This window comes from Emydura macquarii, unplaced genomic scaffold (assembly GCF_026122565.2).
Source record: "Emydura macquarii macquarii isolate MOO-44397 ecotype Brisbane River unplaced genomic scaffold, CSIRO-AGI_Emac_v2 contig_3530, whole genome shotgun sequence".
NCBI lineage: Eukaryota > Metazoa > Chordata > Testudines > Chelidae > Emydura > Emydura macquarii.
Genome location: NW_027133667.1, coordinates 5,926,307 through 5,948,478, shown reverse-complemented (window position 1 = coordinate 5,948,478; position 22,172 = coordinate 5,926,307). Strand labels below are relative to the sequence as shown.

The window sequence follows — 22,172 nt, the reverse complement described above, 5'->3', positions numbered from 1 at the left end:
GTTTTCTGTGAGAGCATGAAAACATCTACCATGTTAATAACTGATTTGGTAAAAGACTGAACGCTTTAAATGGAAAGAAAGGGCATGCCTGCGACATCAGAGGCAATGTGCATAATTAAGATTAAAAGAACAACAAACTGGAACAAAGGATTGTTTTGTTAGGGCAACTGGAAGAATTTCAGAAGTGCTGATGGGAGTCACTAGGATTATGAGATAAACGGGAGAAAATGGAACAGCATCCAGTTTTCTGAGTGCATAGCCACTACAAAGCACCCTCCCATGTGAAGTGGGAATCTCTGCTACTGCAATATGATGTTTACATGATTCTGGTAAGATTCTTGAAGGCTACACTATGCTAGTGGTGGGAAAGCAATGGACAACAGCAGATAGAAGTTTGATAAGCAGAGGGAAAAGAACTAGAGAGGCAGAATGTGTGTTGGGAGAGAGAGGAGAAGAAAAAATAATTCCTCACAACAATCTGATTGATACAGCTAATAGATAAGGGAGAAAAAAGGCATCATTAATCTAACAAGCTAGTATGCTTTGTCAGAAAGACTCCACAAAGAAAAAAAGGTGGTTTCAAATTGAGGTGCAGAGGAAGAATAAACAATTTTCAATCAGCAGCAAAATGCAGGCCTTCCTTATTTTTAGTCACTTTCCATTTCAAGATTGCTACTAATGTCAGAGATGGCTGAAGCATTTTGTGGCATCAATTTATAGCTGACATTATTCACACATGCTCAAATAGTGGTCCATGGAGAGTTCTCTACTCTCACACTCCTGGCTCCTTTCAACAGCTTTACAGGTAAACCTGAATCTTCATGAAAAGAACCTGGAGGCCTAAAAAGCTACTGAAAACAAGCCCATCTAGTGTCTGACTCCCTCTAGATTAGAGGAGATAAATGAGCAGAAGACAATTACCTTTTTCAAAGAAATTAAAACACTTATTGCCTTCAATACAATAAAGATACATGCAATATTAGGAAAGTAGTTAGTGTAAGCAATTGTCAGGAGGGAAGATGGCCTGCAAGACACACTAGTGAGATGCAGGACCATGCTATAAAAGTTTTACAAACTCTGCCAAAAGCATTATTATGGTAGAGATCGTATCTACCTCCCACAGCACCTTGAAGATTTGCAAAGGCAGAATTTGCCCCCAAATGTGTGCAATTCCCACAATCTTCAATGGCAGCTGCAACGGAATTGGGGCAGAAATCAGCCCCTGAAGCGCACATAGTAGGAAAACTTTATAGTAACTTCACAGATGTTTACTACCATGTTGCACCTTTGTGTTTCTCCTGGATCTCAGAGCATTGTACAGAAGAAAGGTTAGTAAGTTAAGCCTCAACGTGCCCGGTAGATTAGCATTGCCCCTGGTGCACCGGGGCACAGAAAGGGAGCATGACCAGCCCAAGGCCACAGAGACACTCCTGAAGAGTCAGGAGAAGCCAGGACCCAGCCAGCCCTCAGCTCCACGTGCAGGACTTACAGCCACTGCCAGAGGAACAGCACCCCCCCAGTCAGACCCCCCGCGAGTACTCCGCCTGCCTGTTACACCCTCCGCCCGCCACAGCGCTATCAGCCCTGCAAGTGCCCACCCTGGCCCCTGGCAACGTGGGCCTCGAGGAGGCCAACTCATACCCGGCCCCCGCCCTATCCCCAAGCGCACGGCCAGGGCGCTGCTGCTCCCCATCATGGCCCCACCCCGGGCGGGACCCCACCTCTTACCTTGGCCACATAGTCCTTCACCTCATCCAGGTCTCCATTTTTGAGGGCCCACATAAACTCCTTGTCAGACATAGCGGCTGCCTGACAGAGACACGGGGAGGCAGGAGCGGCGAGGGCCCAACAGCACCCACACGGAGAGGGGCAGCGCTGCTCAGGCCGGGACTCGGGGGCTTAGGGCGAGGATCCCTCCCTGGCCGGCTCTCGCTCTCCTAGGGGAGGAGGGGACACAGACGAGCGGCAATTAGGGCGGTTATAACACAACGTTCCGGACCGGCCGCTCGCGCAACTCGCTAAGCCAGGAACAAACGGAACGGAGGAGGGGGGAGGGGAATCCGCCCGCCCGGCCTAACCGACCAAAGGGAAAAGCGTTACAGCGGTTTCGCACGCAGCGTTTCCGCTTCCGGTTTTCATTCGGTCAGCAGCAGCAGCAGCAGCCCGGCCCCCTCCCACTGCCGAAGTTCCACCGCCCCTTCCACTCACGCGGAGAGAAAGGTCACCAAACTACGCATGCGCCTCCAGGCAACTCGCTGGGTCTCACTGAGCATGCGCCTCCGGAGCCGTTCGCAATGCGGCGCTAACGGGTCGGTCGAGCGCTTCAGTCGCTGTCGGAGACAGCTGGCGTGTGAGCTGTAGGAATTGAGCCGGACAGCGCATGCGTGCCGAGTCCGTGTCTCTGACCAGTGGCCATGCTGCTGACCTGAGCTGAGGCTCCGCTGTCCGGTCCATACGAGTGCAATGCGCGCAGTCTCCTCCGCAGTCCGGCGACTCCTGCAGGTGGAGGAGGGGCTTGTTCCAGTCCTCACTGTCCCGCGCGCTGCCCGCATGGATGCTTGCTCCCCCTCACGTTCTAACACACGGAGGAGGCTGAAGCCCCAGCCATACTCTGCCGTCCCTTGCTGACAGGTTGTTCCCTGAGCAAACTGAGGAGAACATAAAAACAGGGCCAGATGGACGCAGACGGGTGCACAGACTGGTAACGCAGAGGGAGGTCCAATATTGGGAACAAGGACTTTTGCCCCTCCTGGGGTGGCATGGCTTCATGCTGCACGGGGTAAGAGTTTTGTACCCCTCTTCCTTTTGTTTTTTTAAGTAAGGGTTGGAACGGATGCTATCTCTCTCGACGCTAGAAAACTCACGCTTATGTATTCGATTTTCCTAAAGAGACAGTGTGGACAGCTGAAGTTTACAACATCCAAGAAATGTAACAAACCCAATTCTCTCTTTTCTATACTGCCTCTGGTATCTGGAACAGACTCCAAAAACCTAGTTATCAGGCCACTGTTCTAAACGTCAGCCAATTCACTCCTAGACCCTGGCTACAAAGCCTACACAAAGCAAACTATTTAAAATGTAAATTAAAAAAAACTTTGCTAAGATTGTACACAAAGTGACGCCCAACATCATATTTACATCCTTCTTCAGCTTCTCTAATTTGTTTTGTCCCTCCATTATTGCTGCCAGTCTAAATTTTAGGACAAGATCCTACAAGTGGACTCACATGGCCCAGGGTTCTGCCCATGAGAAAATGCAGGGGACAGCCCTGATCGACAGAATCTCACTGCTAGATTTTAATATGCCACACAATATAACACAATATAAATAATAAATAAGTTATTTGATTTGAAGTGCTTGCATTTTAGAAGTGATGTGAAAAGTTGTCACTTTGTAAATTTAACTGATTATTTTACACCAAGTATCAGTCATCCTCCTCCCTTTCTACCCTATAGTGCAAACAGTGCTATATGGAGATTGCACACTTGAAACCAGAAATATTTCAAGCGCACCTTCTCCAACAATCGTGTGCAGAAGTATAAATATTATTTTAAATCAGAAACTTTGCTAGAAAGTGGCAAAAATAGGCAAAATTCATGCAAAAAATAGAACTGGAAACTTTGTTTCATTGGTGTGAGATGATGAGGCAGACATGATATTTCACTTATACTCATTTCTCTAGTCAGAATATGATTCCCTGCTGTGGGCATGTACTTCAGGAGATAAGAATTGGGGAGCACTGATCTGAGGGACTGTAGCAGGTTGACTATGTAAGAGAAGCATAGGAAATTTTGGACTGGGGGAGGCAGCAGAGTGCTGAAAAGGCAAGGCATAGGAAGGTTGGTAAGTGGATGAGCCAGAACACTGCTCTGCCTCTATCCCCATTACTTCTGTTGGGATGAAATTCATCACTGTTCTGTTATGGCTCACTTACATCCTATTTTGAGGGCTTAAATGGTGACTTAAGTGGTGCACAGGCCTCTGCACAGGAGTGAATTTAACTCTTGTTGAATATAAATAGCTATCTTAAATAAGTTCCAGAAGGGTAGCCGTGTTAGTCTGTATACAGCTAAAACAACAAGAGTCCTGTAGCACCTTAAAGACTGGAAAATTTCCGCGGGCATAAGCTTTCATGGTCTGCAACCCACTTCATCAGATGCATGAAGTGGAAACCACAGATAGGAAGTATATATATATACATCCAAGGGCGATAAACATAACAATGGGGAGGGCAAGCGTTAACAAAGTCAATTCAGTTAAGGTAGATGAGGTCTATTCACAACTGTTGATTAGAAGGTGAGAATATGTGAACGGTGACAATTACTTCTTGTAATGAGATAACCATTCCAAGTCCCTATTCAGATCCAGTCTGATTGTGTCAAGTTTGAAAGCTTATGCCCTCAGAAATTTGTTAGTCTTTAAGGTGCTACAGGACTCTCATTGTTTTATCATAAATAACTTTTTTATTTATATGGTTTTGAGCTGGGTGGAGTTAAAATTCCCACCTAAGATAATAGGAGTGTGTGAACATGCCCAGGAGAATTGGCTGAGTATTGTTTTAGGCAAGAGGGTGTGTGCATGGTGGGAGGGAAGGCAGAACAAAATAACTGGGAAAGGGAGAGAGAAACTGCCTACCATTCAGGCTTTGTCTACACTACAGAGTTATGTTGATGCAAGTTAAGCCAATGATCATAAACTGCTATGACTGCATCGTTTGTGCATGTTCACACAATGCTCCTGTTGGCGGAGCGCATCCACAGATGGTGCAGTGAGAGCAGTGCACTGTGGGTAGCTATCCCACGGTGCTACTAGCCGCCTTCTGCAGCTAGGAGTTGTGGAAAGGTGAAGTGGATCGCAGTGCATCATGGATGCAGGCACATGATGCAGTTTTTTCCTGTCCCATTATTCCATAGGCTTCCAACTGCATTTCACACCATTTTTCAACGGCCCCTGTTTACTATGTGCCTGCCATCTCTGCCTGAAAGGATGGATCCTGCACTGCTCTCTACTGTTGTGGTCACTGTTACGAACATATGGCTACTGGTGCAGTATGTCATGAGCTCCTAGTCTGAACAGGAATCAGAGATACTTGGCCTGCTGTGTGCCATGGAAAGAAACAATGCCAGATTACTTTTGGCATTCATGGAGCAGATGCACAACTGGACTGTCACTATTGGGCTCAGGAAACAAGCACTATATGATGGGATCGCATTGTTTTGCAGGTCTGGGATGACGAGCAGTAGCTGCAGAAAGCCACCTTCTTGGAACTGTGTGCGGAGCTTGTCCCAGGACTGTGGTGCAAGGACACTAAAATGAGACCTACCCTCTCAGTGGAGAAGCTCATGATGATCGCTGTGTGGAAGCAGGCAACTCCAGACTGTTACTGGTCAGTCACGAATCCTTTAGAGTCAGGAAGTCCACCATTGGGGCTGCATTAATGCAAGTCTGAAGGTCTATTAATCACATTCTGCTATGAAGGACTGTGATTCTTGGAAATGTGTATGAAAAAGTGGATGGCTTTGTGGCCATGGCATTCCCTAACTGTGGCAGGGCGATAGATGGCATGCATATCCCAGTTTTGGCCCCAGAGCATCTTGCAATGGAGTACATCAGTAGAAAGGGTTTTTTTCTCTATGGTTTTACAGGTGCTTGGGGATCACTGTGGTCGTTTTACTGATATCAGTGCAGTGGGTGATAAGGGAAGGCACATGACGCATGCATCTTTAGGAACATGAGCCTGTACAGAAAGCTGCAAGCCGGGATTTCCAGATCAGAAGATTCTAATGAGGGATGTTGAAATGTCCACAATGATCCTGGGAGACCCAGCGTACCCCTTACTCCTATGGCTCATGAAGCCTTAGTTGGGAACCCTGGACAGCAGCAAGGAGTGCTTCAACAATAGGCTGAGCAGGTGCAGAATGATGAAGAATGTGCGTTTGGTAGATTCAAAGCTCACTGGCACAGAAATTCACTCCTGGCTCTCCTTCCTCTCCTGCCTATCTATTTTACGATTTTCATTTACAGTCTCTTTCCATGCCCTGTGTTGTTTTTCAACCTCTGAGGATTGGAGCACCTCTCGAAACATGTCTTCCTTGCATCGCCTTGGTCACTTCCTTATGTGGTAGAGGCACTCTGATGATGTGTAGGCAGTTCCCCTGAAAGCTACTGTCCAGAGCGGTCAAAATGGGATACATTCCGGAGGTCAATTAATTCTATTTAAGTCCCGTTGCATCTACACTGCCACTAAATCAATTTAACAAAGTCGAATTAGGCGCTACGCCACTTGCAGAGGTGGTCTTATTAAGTCGATTTTACAGGCACCTTAATTCGAATTAACAGTGGCACCAGTGTAGATATGGGTGTAATTAAATCAAATTAAGGGAGTTTGAGTCGACCTAAGTCGCCAGTGTAGACCAGGCCTCAGTTTGTGTTCTTTCTCTTCTGCATCCCAAAAGGAAAGAAGGAATGGTCATCGATAACAGCAGCTGCATTAAAGCAGCACTGTCTGCTCGCTTCACGCTTAGAAGAGAACACTTTAACTCCTCCTCAAGATTAGCAGGATCAATCACTTTTGGCTACACTTTTCTAGTTACCAACTATAGAAATGACCCCTGCCTAAAGGAGCAGCCAAAAGCATAATGGCTGAGCCTGGAAGAAGCCTGGGAGAGTTTTTGGGTCAGGATGAAGGCTGAAAAGGGTGCTTTTGGTACTGTAAGCAAATGAAGCTATTTCCTATTTAATTCCTTCTGCATTCAGAGACACAGGACTTTGTACATTCTTTGTAAATAAACAAAACAAAAACACCAGATTCTATGAATTTCTACTTTCAGTCACAACTCCCTCAGGTCCCTGAAACTTTGACTAGCTGCTCAGCTCAATAAGGGGCAATAATACATTTAAATAAATAAATAATAAAGGTAGGAAGGAATAAAATAAGCACAATAAATTATTAATATTTTCTAGAATCAAAGAGCATCCAACTGTTTTAGCTATCCAATACAAAAAAACAAACGAGAGACTCAGCTACCTATTTGTACCCCTCCACACTTTATTTTAAAAGCCCTATTTGCTCAAGGGGGAATTACATCCGTTTGGTCAAGGAAGAAACCTACTATGTACTACCATTAAAGACAATATTTATATTAGAGGTAATAAGCAAACATAAATGCAAAATACAATCTTATATAAAACCCTTTTCTCAGGAGAGAGAAATCAAACCATCTCAGGAAATAATACACTAACCTCCTAACACCACTCTAAATTCAGTATGGTTATTAAGATGTTACTGGAGTTCTAGGAGTGACAGGTTTGAAAACTGGGGAACATAATTATTTTCTTTTGGTAGTTTGCTACATTTCTAATGGATTTGATACACTTTGTCCCCCATTAAAATCACTGGAGAAGAAACTCTGAACTATTATCTGTAAGCTGTGCATTGAGCAATTGTTTCACCTCATCACGATCAAAACAAAGGGTTTTTTTTCTCCCACCAATTTGAACCCATAATTTAGCAGAATAGAAAATGGAAATAGCGCCTGTTTCCATAAATTCTTTCTTCAGCTGCATGAATCTTTGATGACATGATTGAAAAGCGTTGTTGCTGTTGGAAATACATTTATTCTTATCCTGTGAAAATTCGCTCTCCTCGTCTAAATCACTTTAGAAGTAAACTCATATGGTCTAGTTTTGCTTGGTGTGCATATGAGGGAGGGTGGGGTATAAAAATGTTCTCCTCTCCTCCCTTTTCTGAGGGCAGAATTGAATTTGGGAGATCAAGAACTGTTCACTCTGTTCCAACAAGGGTGTTCGGCACACCAAATGGGACCAGGAGGAGGTGAGGCCATGGCCCCACCCTCTCTGCATTGGCCCATGAATCCCTATGGAGGGGGCTGCACCCTATAAAGGAGTATAATAGTAGTTATGCTCCCTTTCTGCACCAGACAAGGATGTATTCTGCTTCCTTGAAACAGAAATGAATACGTCCATGTTCCTCCCTGGGCAGGTGCTGTTCCTCACTGCCTTTAATCCTCGGCAATGCCTAATGCCCCATAGCCTATCACTTAGTGAAGCAGTTACTGAATAAGGGCCTGATTCTGCAAACTGAGTGTATCAATACTCGCACAACTACTCTGACTGAGCTCAGTGGGACTACTCAGGTGAGTAGGGGTTTGCAGGATCAAACCCTAAATAAGTATGGTGGGCTTACCCATCATCTCATGAGACAAGTATCCTTGCAGCCTTGAACTCTCTTCTTTATCAATATCTTTTGTAGATGCCAATATGCTCCATGGACTGCTTTGCCTATCTCAGGGTTAAATGCTGTTGCCTCACTCCTCATTTTACTTAACAAAAGCACTGGTCCAAATCGTTTCCTCCATCTCTGTGAATAGAAAGGGCTAAAACCACTTGGGCCTCCATCTCAGGAGCCTGGAAGAGGAAGTCCTGCTTCTGTGACATAATTTTCCATTTCGCCAACACCTCATGGAAGCCCCTCCAAGGAATTGGGGATCTGCATATGGAAGGTTTGGGGGACCGAGGTGCCAAACAAAAGTTAATAATGACAGAGGCAGTATTAACTTTTATGCCTCACCACCCTGTGCTCTGGAAACCAGAATGGGATGGGGGAAGTTCCAGGCACAGCAGCCAATAGGAGCATCCCTGGATGAAGCCTTTGGAGGATACAGGGTGTCCCGGAACCAATGTGAAAGCACAGGGCCTCTGTGTGAATGGTAGTGTCTTCCAGTGGATTTCCCAAGACTTGCATTTTTGCGGGAGGTTACACCAAGGCAACTCCTGTACTACAAATTCCAGTAAAAGAACATATTTAGGGAGGTATATAATCTTCATGAGTTTCTATACCTTGGAAAAATGAAGGGATGACTTGACTCTGTTAAACAAGCATGTTCAGGATGTATATGGCCGTGTCTGCATTCGGAATTTACCTGGGTTTCAGTGATCAGGCACTCGTGTAGCTGCATCAGTGCAAACTGCATGGGTAGACAAAGAAAGCTGGTTTGCACCAATGGAGCTTACCCCTGCTCGAAACCAAGATGAGCTCAACTAGGGCAAATTGTGTTTTTTCTTGGCTGTGCTAACGGCTTGCATCAGTGCATCTACATTGGTGACTATTTACCGATTGGTAGAATCAGGGCAAATGCCAAAGATAGACAAAACCTAAATATTTAAAATCTGAGGCTTATTCAACTGAGCTACTTCTCTGAAATAGAAAATGGAAATAAGTACAATGCATTCACCAATGTAATTTCTCTAAAATTGGCTATAACACTGTTGTTGCTATTAAAGTTAAACATCAGGTAGCCTCAGGCTTGCATGAGAGAAATGGAGATCTGTATTCTGAAGAGTGTGACTGTTCAGTGTAGCTGAGCGTCACAATCAGAAGAACTTAGCTCATAGCTTTGCTGGTAATGCATGAGTTGGAATAGAATGCAGCTCGCTCTTTCACAACTCTGTTGGCTTTGCTGTTCTGACAATGGTGAAATTGTTTGTTAGTCAGCGAATAAGATTTGGACACATAGAGAATTGATATGTAAAGTAACAAGATGATATTTTCACAATAAGTCTTTTCACCATCACACTTAAAGCAATCTAACTGAGAGAGTGGAAGGGTGGGGTTTTGACAGGAAAATAAACTGAAAGAAGTGCAAGATAAACTAATGTCAATCTTGCTTTCTCAAACGTATTTTATATGCTGCTGCTGGTTGTGTTTTCTGCTAGACACCTCCACTTCCATGCTCTCAGTGTGTGACTTAGGCAGATTAACTTATGTGTTACACACAACATTTATGTCACCCCTGAATTTGACCTTATATGAGCAGAGGAATTTATACTGTGTTCTGCCTTTTGAGTTTTCTGGAACTATATTTAGGTGTGACACACTGCACCCCTAGGTACACCCTTATGGTGTGATTGTGAGTCATTCATGTTTACCCTTATAGTGTATTTGTGTATTGTTTAATGCAAAGTGTGTCATGTAAGATACTTTTTTGGAATGCTCATGATACACTGAGCCTTATTGTCATAGTAATATATTCGTTGCAACGTCATATGTATGGTTATGAGGCTTCGTTGTGTAATGTTCCCAAAGATGTGTTTCATAGCTTGAAGGAGATTCAGGCAAAACTCTAAAGAGCTGAGAAGTTTGTGCCTCGCTAAGGTATGCATAAAACAAACCAGCTATTCCAGGAACAATGGACTAGCCTAAGCATCGATAAGGGGATACTCGCTGACTCAAGTTTGGAGGAAGCCATACAAGGATATTGTTTGTCATCTGACCCTGAAAAGGAGGGGGTTGAGATACCAGAGGGGGGTGAAGGAACATGTTAAAAAGGAGAGATATTTTGCAATCTCTCTTTCTCTTCCACCTCCATCTACAAACATCTCCAAGCAACTGAAATGCTGAGCAAGGGGAGAGCCTGGTGGGGAAGGAATCTAGCCAGCCTGTGGTGAGAATCATCTAAGATTGTAAGGTTGCCGAAAGTGTTAAACTTAGTTTAGAATGCATTTAGCTTTTGTTTTATCTAAGTCAAATCTGACTTATTTTCCTCTGACTTATGATCATTTAAATATTTCTGTACTTAATAAATTTGTTTTTATCTAATGCAGTGTATGTGCTTTAAGGTGTGTTAAGATTCTGTTTGAAGTGACAAGGCTGGTGCATATTAATATCCTTAATAAATTGACGAACCAATGAGCTGGCAGTGGGCAGCACTGAACATTGTAAGATGGCAGTTCCTAGAGTTGCGTCTGGGACTGGCAGTGTTGTCTGAGGTCATACCAGTGAGTGATCCCAAGAATGGCTGGCCAGAAGCACTCACCCACTTAGTTGAGAGCAGCTTGCTTGCCGTAGGCTGTACATCGGCTGACCCAGGAGTGGGGGTTCACACAGCAGGGCAGGGTAAGATGGGCTCCAGGAGTGAGAGATTGGGGTGACACAGCAATACACAAGTCCAAATTGCAGAGGGGAACGTCACATTAGGGATCTAGCTGTGAGCATTTCTTGCAAATATAGTCACCTGGCCTATGCTTACACAAGTTTATATATCTATTGTGTGTGTTGATTGTCCCAGCCAGCACAGACTTCTCAGTCATATATGAGGAAAATTTTTTGGCTAAACTGCAGGGGCCCACCATCTTCTTCCCACCCTACACCCATCCCAGAAAAGAATAACCAGGTAATATATATATATTTATTACAGAGGATTCAAAGAGCTATTTACATACAATGTTAAGGGTGAGAATTCAAACTGACAGATGTCAAGAAATGTCTGTGTTAAAGCTCCTGTCACAACAATACCTCAGTCTTGGTCCCTGATTCTGCATCCCAAGCTGCTTGCCAGGACTTTTATACCCATGGCTTCAATGGGTCACTGCACAGGTTCAGGGGGTCTGTACTGGCAGAATCTCATGCAGAATCAGGACAATAAACCTCAATCTTGCCTAGCACTTAAGCATATGAATAATTTTGCTTACTTGAACAGTCTTATTTATGTGAGCAAAGTTATGTATATACTTTAGGTATTTCTAGGATTGGATCTTTGACTGTATGTCCCTCAGGACAGGGACCATATCTTCCTTTGTGTCTGCGACACTGAAGATCACACTGTTGACACTTAATCATTAAGTAATAATAATAACAACCAATCAATACTACAGGGAGACAATGTTATCCAAACCTTACCTTTCCATGCCTTAGTTTCCCCATTAGCAATCTGAGGATGATGATACTTCCCCACAGTTGAAAAATGCTTTGAGTCTCAGATGAAAGGTACCATGTAAGTGATAAATAATATTAATGGTTGGGTGACATGAGTGTTCCTAGCAATCATATGCCAAGATATTTGAGATCTAGGTGTGGGGAATCAATTATTATTAGTACTACTGATCTCTGGAGAAAAAGTTTTTAAAAAATGTGTCAGGACATGTTTGCAAAAGGAGAATTAGCTTCCAAAACAGAAAGTATTCTGCTGTTGAAGAACATTCATGTCTAAGGACTAATATATATGAAAATATACGAGTCAAGAAAGTACTTAGTCAAACATACAGATGTCTTTTTCCTGTTGATAGAGTACTTAGAAAGATTGCTTTTTTCTATTCTAACAAAATTTCATCCAGTGCTTTCAAAATTACTGTCCCCGAGTCTACATATTTTTTTTATTACAAATCTTTCTGGTTATATTTCTCTCTTTGTAGTATGAATGGGGACTGGAGATGGAATCTAAGTTGTTTCTATAACATTTATTTCTCTGAGCATAAGGTTTCTATCCTAATATATTGCAAGCATAGGTGTCACTTTAAATAGTAGGTGTTAGTTTTTAATCAGCAACTTTTGCTCGCTTCAAATGCTATTCTACTTATTTTTGTCTTCCTTGATATATTTTCCTCCTTTCCTAATTTTTCACAAGCTTCTATGTTGCTTGTTATTTAATACATTGGCTGTACTCCCTGTTAGCAGAGGCAGAGCTGTTATAATGCTCTCACCATCATCTATTTATAAATAGCATAGGCTGGGTTCTCCTCTTTCACTCTTGAAAAAGGGAATAGTTTTCCTGAGTAGGTGTACATCTGTGCTCGTGACGTAGGCTGTGCAGATTACACAGTGCCCTGCTCTTCATTTGGTGAGGATCTCTAGTCATAGATCTCTCTGGGGGAGTGTTGTATTGCTATGCTGCTGCTTCCATTCTAGCCAAATATGGTCATGCTGTAGCCTATAGAGACTTGGAGCCAAATAAATTATTCTCTCATTTACATCCCTTGGTGAAATGATATCTTATACCCTAAAATCTCACCTTGGGAAAGCTATCGCAGAGCCTCACACAGCAATAGTGTGCATCATTCTAATATTCTGTATGAGAGTAGGTCAAGAGCCTTGCAACAATAACAACAGAATGGGCAACAAATGTGCAGGGTGTTCTGTCAGATCACTTATGGCCTCAACATGGATGATGCCCAACAAGCTTGGGTCATAGTGTTTGTGGCAGCAAATACAGTACCATACAATAAAGAGCCATTTGTACAGTTAACATATCCTGCTTTTTCTTACTATTTGGCTCTATTCCTAAATCTGCCCACAATAGTTAACTAGTGCCATTTTTTAATTTCTCAGCAGAGCCTTGAGAGATTCAGTAGAGTAGAGAATAGAGAGGGTCCAGTATCCAGATCTTCTCTTCAAGGATGACTATTTACAGTATTGGCTGCTCATCCACCATGAAGCGATGAAGTCTCCTGTCATTCATGCTTGGCTCACATCGCTCAACATGCTAAGTTGCTGTGTCACTATAGTTGTGTGACTTTTCATTAAAAATACATGACTTATTTCTCTCTAGGTGGATGGCGTATACGAGTGGCATGGCTACGATAGACACATATTGGCCACTTGTTGTGCAGATCTTATTTGCATGTCCATTCTTTTGTTGTTGTTGTTGTTGTGTCCTCTGTTATTTTGCAAGAGCCCAGAGCAGCTGACTGAATGTCAGTAGCATTAACCACAGTTCACTTTTAAAATTTGATTTCAGATCATATTTGTATATGCGAATAATTAATCCTGCATTTTCCTATGCACAACTAGGTACTACTTGCTTCTTTTTCTATCCACCAGGTGTTACTCTCCACCTAGAAACCGATGTGCAGTGTCAAACTCAGCATTGTTCCACAGTGGAGGTGGTGACAAGGCAAATGACAAACTGTGCATTTCACTATGGCTTGACATCTGCTTCCATCTCTCCATGGAAACTGCCAATCATTTGGCCTTACCTGGTAGTTTCCTTGGAGGAATGCAAGGAGGATTAACATTACAGAGACATTTGCCTTTGCACATGAATTGTCTTTGATAAAACTGTAATGCAGTGTATGTGAAGCACCTACAAAGGAATACAGGAATAAGAGAATACATGAACAGAATAGATGTGGTACTCTACATTTCAAAACAAGATTTTTACTGCAAACACTGAGCCTAATTCTGCAATATTCATTCACAGTGACTGCAATAGAGCTACTCATACAAGTAACTACTATTCACGGTTAGTTGCAGTTGCAGGGACAGGCGCACAGCATTTATGTTTAGGCCTTCCTTTGTGTTTATCTGTTCAGATACAAGTTCAGAATTGTTAGGTCTTATGATTCCCCTCCTACATTTGATGCCATTTCTAACAACTAAAGCAGCCATATGGAATATGGGAGGCCTACACTTTTGTAGGTACTAGAAATGTTTCAGGAGGAGCAAGGTTATGAAGGCCAGTTCACAAGTATTAATAAATTTGTAGCCTGTCTTATTACTGGTAACGTGTATTTGAACTGAGCATTTCTACACAGGTCTTCAGTTTATTAGTTCACATCTTATGTAATTGCAAGTAAACCTGAATTTGCTTCATAATACATTAGTCTGTCTAATAACTGCTAAAGTTAAAACATGGTTAAAACAGGACTGATTCATCATACAGTGGATAGCAAACCGCTATAATGGTCTGTCTTAATTAAAACCATGCATCACCTTCATAGCAGACAAACCTATCTGCTGTGTTTTGGCAGTTATCAGTTATAGATATTAAACAATATTTAAGAACCAGAGGCCGATGAGATCACAGGTAAATGTGCACATTAGGAAATTGGTACCAAATTAAAAAAAAAAAATCCCTTCTTTTCAATTTGGGTGCAGTGTATGATAGTATGTAACCTTTACTAAGTAGGTATTTCAAGGAAGTAGCAATTTAGGATTTCAGATATTATTAGAATATGATATTTTCCATATGTATACCCCAAGGTTAGGGCTGCATTTCTCATTGAGACAAAAAAGCCAGAAGGTTTTGTTTTCTTATGCTAAATGTACAAAGAAGGTATTCCAGTAAAATATTACTTCAATTGGGATGGCAACCCATGATTGGTTAAATCTTTCAATTGTGGATAGATTTGAGGCACTGAGAGGATTGGGACCTTTACTGTGTTATTTTATACTTTCACAGAAGACTCATACTCAACTACACACAAGTTTTATATTTTATAGAATTGTGTTTGCTTAACCACTATATTGGTATCTAATCTTATGAGGCTTCAAGAACACAATTTTGTTTTTTTATGAGAAAAGGAGGGCTTTTTCTTTTTATATATGTGTTACATCTGTGGTACACTTTTCTTGCTAGATGTATTTGGAGATCTAGTCCTTTTGGAGATACTATATCTCATTATGCTATATTGTCTGACCTCTAGTGGCAATATAGGTTAAATTATGAATGATTCTATTGAGGGGCACTGCATGATATGGTAACTATCTTTTTATGGTTGACCTGGCAATGTGCATACAGGCGTCTTATTCATGAACATTTAGTTGATAGTTAGGAAAGTGAGGTGGCTAAAGGCCTAAAATCAGTTGAATCATAAGGTAAAGAGGTTCCATAAGGCTTGAATGAGGAGAAGGAAGCTGGATGAATGGATCTCATAAAACGGTTATCTGTGCAGACCATAAGAAGTCACATCTGTGGATGCCTGAGCAGAACATCATTTCCCATTCTATCAGATGTGTTTCCAACCCCATAAAGTGTATGTGAAATATACACTAAACACATTGTTCTGGAAGTGAGCATGTATGGTTTATTTGAAGAGGGCTTTATAAAAATATACATGTAATTGCAAATATACATGATCTTGAAGGATATCAGGGGATGCAAATGGGCTACACATTTACAGACTGTGGTACATGCTTTTTTGAGAGCACTACAATGAGTTATCAGACCCCAACAGTTGGGAGGCAGTGTGGTGTAGTGGATAAGGGAGCACACTAGGAGTCCGGATTTCTCAATCTGAGCCAAATTGGTGTTGCTCCATTGACATAAATTGTGCTATGCTGATTTACACTAACTAAAGACCTTACCTTCTATTCCATTTAGCCACCAACACAATGTGTGAGTCTGGGCACATCATTTGACTTTTCTCTGCCTCCATTCACCCTTCTGTAAAATGGGGATAGTAATGCTTACTAATCTTTGAAAAGTGCTTTGAGATCTATGGATAAGTGCTATATGAAATATTGTATATAAACCACTAATATACAGGTACAGCATATAACTGAGATGGTATCTTGACCTGAAATTATAGGCAGTAATGGCATCTTCTAAATCCATATAAGTACATACTGAGTGAGATTCTTGCATCATATAATCCTATTTCTGTAAGTGCAAAGTTGGTATGTTCTGAAACTTATTGTTCCCAATATATTAGTCATTATTCATTCCTAACAGACTATTGTGTGCAGTTACATTTGTGTGCTTCATAACTATCTGCATTAACAATTACAGGTGCTGTACAGAACTGTGGATGAAGGACATACATTTTGTTCCTACAAGTGCAGACATATGGAAGTGACCTACAGTTACTTGGTAGGTGAGGGAGCATACGTTCATATTGCTATACTAGTGATTTGTGCCTTACCAGATCAATCCCAGTGACCTTCCAGATGCTGCTGCAATCATCTATTTAGAATCCATTTGGGCATAGTGGCCTCATCAATAGAACAAACATCTTGTATATAATATAATATAATAATAATAGCAAAGGTATAACTGCTTCCAAGTGGGTACACTCTAAAAAAGAGGCTGTTTTTGTAGCTTTTCTTCTCTGTGAGTGAGATATGACAGCAGATCATTGAATGTCGGCATGTGCTATTTTTCTGTCTACTACTAATCATTGCTGAAGTTTTTGAAGTTGTAACAAAGGTAGACCAACTTCACACCCATGTCTTTTTTGCTATTACAGCTTTCCCTAGCAGGAGAATTTTATTTCTCTTGTGTACCCCAGGCACCGTAGTTGGTGAAATTATAGAATCATAGAAGATTAGGGTTAGAAGGGACCACAGGAGTTCATCTAGTCCAACCCCCTGCTCAAAGCAGGACCAACACCAACAAAATCACCCAGCGAGTGCTTTGTCAAGCCACACCTTAAAAACCTCTAAGTATGGAGATTCTACCACCTCCCTAGGTAACACATACTAGAGCTTCACCACCCTCCTAGTGAAAAAGTTTTTCCTAATATCCAACCTAGACCTCCCCCACTGCAACTTGAGACCATTGCTCCTTGTTCCTTCATCTTCTAGCACTGAGAACAATCTAGCTCCATTCTCCCTGGAACTTCCTTTCAGGTAGTTAAAGGCTGCTATCAAATCCTCCCTCATTCTTCTTTTCTGCAGACTAAGGCTATGTCTACACTGATGGCGGCAAAGTTGCTGCCGTCAGATCGACTTATCTGGACTGACTGAGCGGTCAGTGAAGACCCGCTCAGTCGATCCAGAAATTGACATACTAAAACCACCTCCTCAAGTGGTGTAGCGCTGCATCGACGGGAACGTGTTTCCCGTCGGCACAGTGCAGTGAAGATGGTGTGCAGAAGAGAAGCACAGAAGTCGACAGGAGTTACACAAGTTCTTTGTGTACTTTGCGTAACTCCCGTCGACTGCCATCGAATCGCCAAGGTAAGTGTAGACCAAGCCTAAATAAGCCTAGTTCCCTCAGCCTCTCCTCATAAATCATGTGCTCCAGCCCCCTAATCATTTTTGTTTCCCTTGTCCAATTTGTCCACATCCTTTCTGTAGTGGGCAGCCCAGAACTGGACACACTACTCCAAATTTGGCCTCACCAGTGCCGAAGAGAGGGGAATAATCACTTCCCTTGATTTGCTGGCAATGCTCCTACGAATGCAGCCCAATATACCATTAGCCTTCTTGGCAATAAGGGCGCACTGTTGACTTATATCCAGCTTCTTGTCCACTGTAACCACTGAAAAAGGATGGTCTTCTGGGTAAGGCACTCAAGAGGAGCGCAGGATATCTGGATTCTGTTCCTGGCTGTTCTGCAGCTTTCTGTGTGACTTTGGGTAAATCATGTAAATGCTCAGTGCCTCAGTTTCCTCAGACATAAAATGGAGATAATACTTCCCAGGTGTATTATAAGGGAAAATTCATAAAATGTCTGTGGGGTGCTCAGATGTTGCAGTAATAATAAATACATGGGTGAGTCAGGAAGATCTTTTTATGTTAGGGTTTTCTATAGAGCTCACTACAGTACCTAATTGCTACACAGGTACATTAGATCCTACATGGTTTATTCTGCTCTTTTATCCTCTGAAACTGATGGTACAGTTGTGCTATACTGGCTAAATTAACTTCATCTATAAACTACAGTTTGGAAGCAGAGAAGAAGCTTCCACCATATTGCTTCACAGTGACCTCAGCAAATGGAGCCAAATTTACATAAGGGTCAAAGCTTGGGGTTATCAGAGAGGCAGATAAAAGGGACACTTCATGCTTCATGTGAGTACTATAGAAAATAAAGAGAATAGAATCTGATTCAAGAATTTCATTTAATAGAAAGGCATGTTCTAGTCAGTGGATTGAGCATGAGACTGGGAACCTGGGATTTCTGAGTCTTAATGCCCCTCACGGTCTTGAACAAGTCACTTACCATCTCTAACTCAGTTTTTCCAATCTGGAAGTTGTGAGATTTAATTAGATAATGCTTGTACAGTGTTTTGTCCATGAGGAGTATAAACATGCTAAACATTATTAATTATGTTGAAAAAAACCCTACGTTGAAAGGATGATAAGGTTGCAAAGTTAAACACTCAAAAGTTAAGGAATGCTAGAATTAAGGTTGCCCATGTAACCAATGGTTAAACCACTAGTTTCACCAGTGGTTAAAGCTTGGCAAAATAATAAGCAATTGAAAACAGGATTTATAATGGGAAGTAGCAGACTACCTTAATTACAGGCTGTGCTACCAACTCTACCTACAATAAAAAGCAGATGACCCAGAATAGATTAAATTCAGTTTTGGGATTGTCAATAGAATCTTGTTTTTTATGTTAGTGTGGACTCATTTTCTAATTTAAAGTCTAAGGGAAAAAAAACTAATTTAAAAACTGAAATGTATATTGGCTACAATGTGCATTGGATGCAAAACAAAATATGCGACTAGTTAATAGTGTGTAGGCCTAATGCAGTACCTTACTTGAAGTAATGTTTATTGGCATGCAAATTTAAATTCTTCAAATACAAACTTTTCTTTCTTTCTTTCCCTTAGAGGAGTGGGCCACAGGGCAACATTTTTAGTTTTGATTCAAAGAAACAGAAAGGGTGAATCCATCACTGTCAGCAAAGCACATATAGTGGAGCTCACATGAAGGAGTCTTTGGGTTGCTTCTTTTACCAGCCCAAACAATGTTCAGGCAATGAAATGTTTGTACATTATTAGGCTGAATGGGCCCAACATTGTGTCCCTTTGCACACCATCTTCATAAATAATAGTTAGCCATGTGCCCATCATTGATACAGTCTTAAACTGAGTATTCTGTGGGGTTATACAATTGTTGGGGGTGAGAGAAAAAGAACACGTGGAAATACATTGTGAGAAGAGGGTGCCGACTTTGTACCCTACTTAATTGATGAGAGGACATTAGACACTGCTGTCAAACTTCCATTTACCCCACATTGCAAAGAGAAAAAAGGAAGAATGAAAATGTCAGTGCTGGAGCTCCATGCCCAGCTTACATCCAGATGAACTTATGATGTTGAAAAATTAACATGACATCAATCACAGTTTTGCCTGCATGAAGACTACAGGATCAGACTCTAAGAATTCTCATTTCTTTCTCTGGATTTCTCCGGCATCTCTCTGAGTAACACTTCTCTCACTCCAGATTTAAATTTGTGTTTTCTCCGGTGATTGCCTTTGCTTTATTAGTATTTATTCTGTGAACTGTGGCTGGAACATGTTTTTTTGATTGGGAATTGGCTGGGCCTCTCAGATGCAGGAGACAGTGCTAGGGTCTATAGAGACAGTGTATTTGCATAAAATCCTTTACATTTGACAAGTCGTAGGATACCCATGCAGTGTTTTGTATACAGTTTGTTTTGCTCTTTGTTATTTCCAGATCAGAAGCTCAGATTTCACACTGTGCATTACAAGTTATCTCTAGCAAAACATCAGCAATGAGATGGTAAATGGACAGAACATTTAAAATAGTCTATGTAATATACTAACATCAGAGGAATGAAACATACTTAGAAATTGCATTAATATTGGATTTTTAAAAAAGTATACTAAAATAATGTTAAGGGTTATTCAAATGCTATCAAATGAACTGTGTACATGGGTCAGTTTGACAACCAGATATCACCAGTACAACCCAACATAGCCTCTTCTCCTAACTTTCCATTAATTTCAGTGGCGCATGAATTTAAAGTGGCAGTATAGGAGTTGGAAGGAGGTGAAACGTCCAGCAGTGATATAGATAAATTAAGGACATTCAGAATAATGGATGATATGTCATCCTTAGAGGGAGACTTTTACTCTACAGATAATTGTACATAACATCAGAACTAAAAATAAGTCTATTTACCATTAAGAGGCCAGATTCACCCAAACTGAAACAGTTAGGTGTAAATTACTCTTCCCATAACCAGCTTAAACACTTGTGTCTCAATATCTGCATTGATGGAGGGTCTGAAGGCTTACCAACACTTTTGGATCTCAGGACTGGAGATGATGAGTGGAGTGATTTATCTCAACAGCAGAGGATGCTGAATGGATACACTGAATCCAGTGTTCCAGGCTTCATTTTATAAAAGATGGGCCTATGCTGCAAAATTGGGATCTGGATTCAAATTCCCTGAGAATCAGATAGGGTTCAGCTTTAATATATTTTTATTTTTTTTCCCAAAATCTCCCAAAGGCTGCAGATAGCTGTGACCCGTCCGTGCCCAGGGTAGCCACTTGAAAATGCCAAGGTCAGGGCAGGCTGTAAAAGGAGAGCAGATTCTCCCAACACTGGTGGGTGACACTGAAGTCAGACTTCCCAACCAGCCACAAACAGTGCTTCTGATTCCCCACACTGGATATCAAGAAGCCAAAATAAAAATATACACAGCCCTCTTTACTGCATTCCAGTCTCTGGCTCCCAATCGGCAACTAGGTCCAGTAAAGAGATCAGTTATTTAAAACTCTATGCTCTTTACCAAAAAGGTTTCTCCTGACCCCAAAGGGTCAGTCACAGTACCCGATCATTATAAGTTTAGATCTTACCCAAAATACCACACTGCCAGCCAACCCTTTAGTAACTAAAACTAAAGATTTATTATAAAAAGAAAGAAACAAACTATAAGAGAAATGTTAAAGGATTAAAGTAATCAGATACATACAAATGATTTGAAAGTCCATATATATCAGGTTTCTAGTATAATTGTGGAGTTTGCAGGCTTGTACAGTCCCTCTAGTATACATCCAGTACCTGGATGAATCTCAGTCCTTTGTTTCACAGCTTAAGTTCAGTTCATTTGTAGATGAGTTGGTCCAGAGGTGGGCTGGAGACTAAAGACAAAATGGATGTAGTGCAGCTGCCTTTTATGTCCTTTAGCCTAGGTCATGCTGCTTGTGGAATTTTACAGGAATAAAATGGAGTCCAGAGTCACATGAGTAAGGTATATCCCTGGCTTCTCCCCCTGGGTCCCTTGTACCTGTGAATTTCTTAATGGGTTATTAAGCAGGCTATTGCTGCAGTCATCCTGTCTGGGGTGTCGCCCAGACACAGCACAATTTGAAATACAGATATAACAAACATATCCATAACCTCCGTTACACATATAACACATGAACATAAACATCATCATCTTACTTAGCACATTATAGCCATTCTAACAGTACCTAACATGGCATATCTTACATGAATTATTATGATTCTGATGTATTGATATTAAATAACATAATAAATACCACCCCTCCCAATCTAGCCAATATGACAGTAGCTCCCATCATAGTTATTAAATTTCAGTCTAGAAAAAAAAGCTCAGCTTCTAAATAACGGAACTGTCAAAAGCCAACCAATGTACATTGATATTTTGTGAGTAATGTTTTATTTAATACAATGTTATAGATACAAACTAACTTCCTTCGATCAATATTTACTATCTTGTCACTTGCCTTGAAATGAAAAATGCAACCACTTTGATAAGTAGATTTGAAAAGTTATCTATTTTCACAGTAGCTTCCACAACTTAGAATTGAATACTCATCTGAACTGTTATTTTGTAGCTTCCTACAGCAATACTTCTCGGTGTATTGAATTAGATACCTGTGGCAGTAGTAGCTCTTTCTCAATATAGAGGTGTGTGTAGGTGT

At 41.5% G+C, this 22,172-nt stretch overlaps 1 protein-coding gene and 1 non-coding gene across 4 annotated transcripts in view; both read right to left on the bottom strand.

Annotated features, from left to right (window-relative positions):
- MTPN (myotrophin) overlaps positions 1–2,157 on the bottom strand; it is a 49,167-nt gene extending 47,010 nt beyond the window's left edge. Inside the window, exons 1-2 of one of the 3 annotated variants that reach the window (XM_067536126.1) lie at positions 2,083–2,151; positions 1,729–1,937 (exon numbers count right to left, since the gene is read on the bottom strand). In XM_067536126.1, coding sequence (XP_067392227.1) covers positions 1,729–1,800 — 72 coding nt within the window. In that variant the 5' untranslated portion in view covers positions 1,801–1,937; positions 2,083–2,151. Of the gene's footprint in view, positions 1–1,728 lie in introns of all 3 variants that reach the window. The other 2 variants (XM_067536128.1, XM_067536125.1) reach the window with 2 other exon arrangements.
- A 4,261-nt stretch (positions 2,158–6,418) lies between these two features.
- On the bottom strand, positions 6,419–6,630 carry LOC137145509 (small nucleolar RNA U3). Its single transcript, XR_010917672.1, has one exon. It is a non-coding gene; the product is annotated as a small nucleolar RNA U3 (small nucleolar RNA).
- Positions 6,631–22,172: the final 15,542 nt, after the last annotated feature.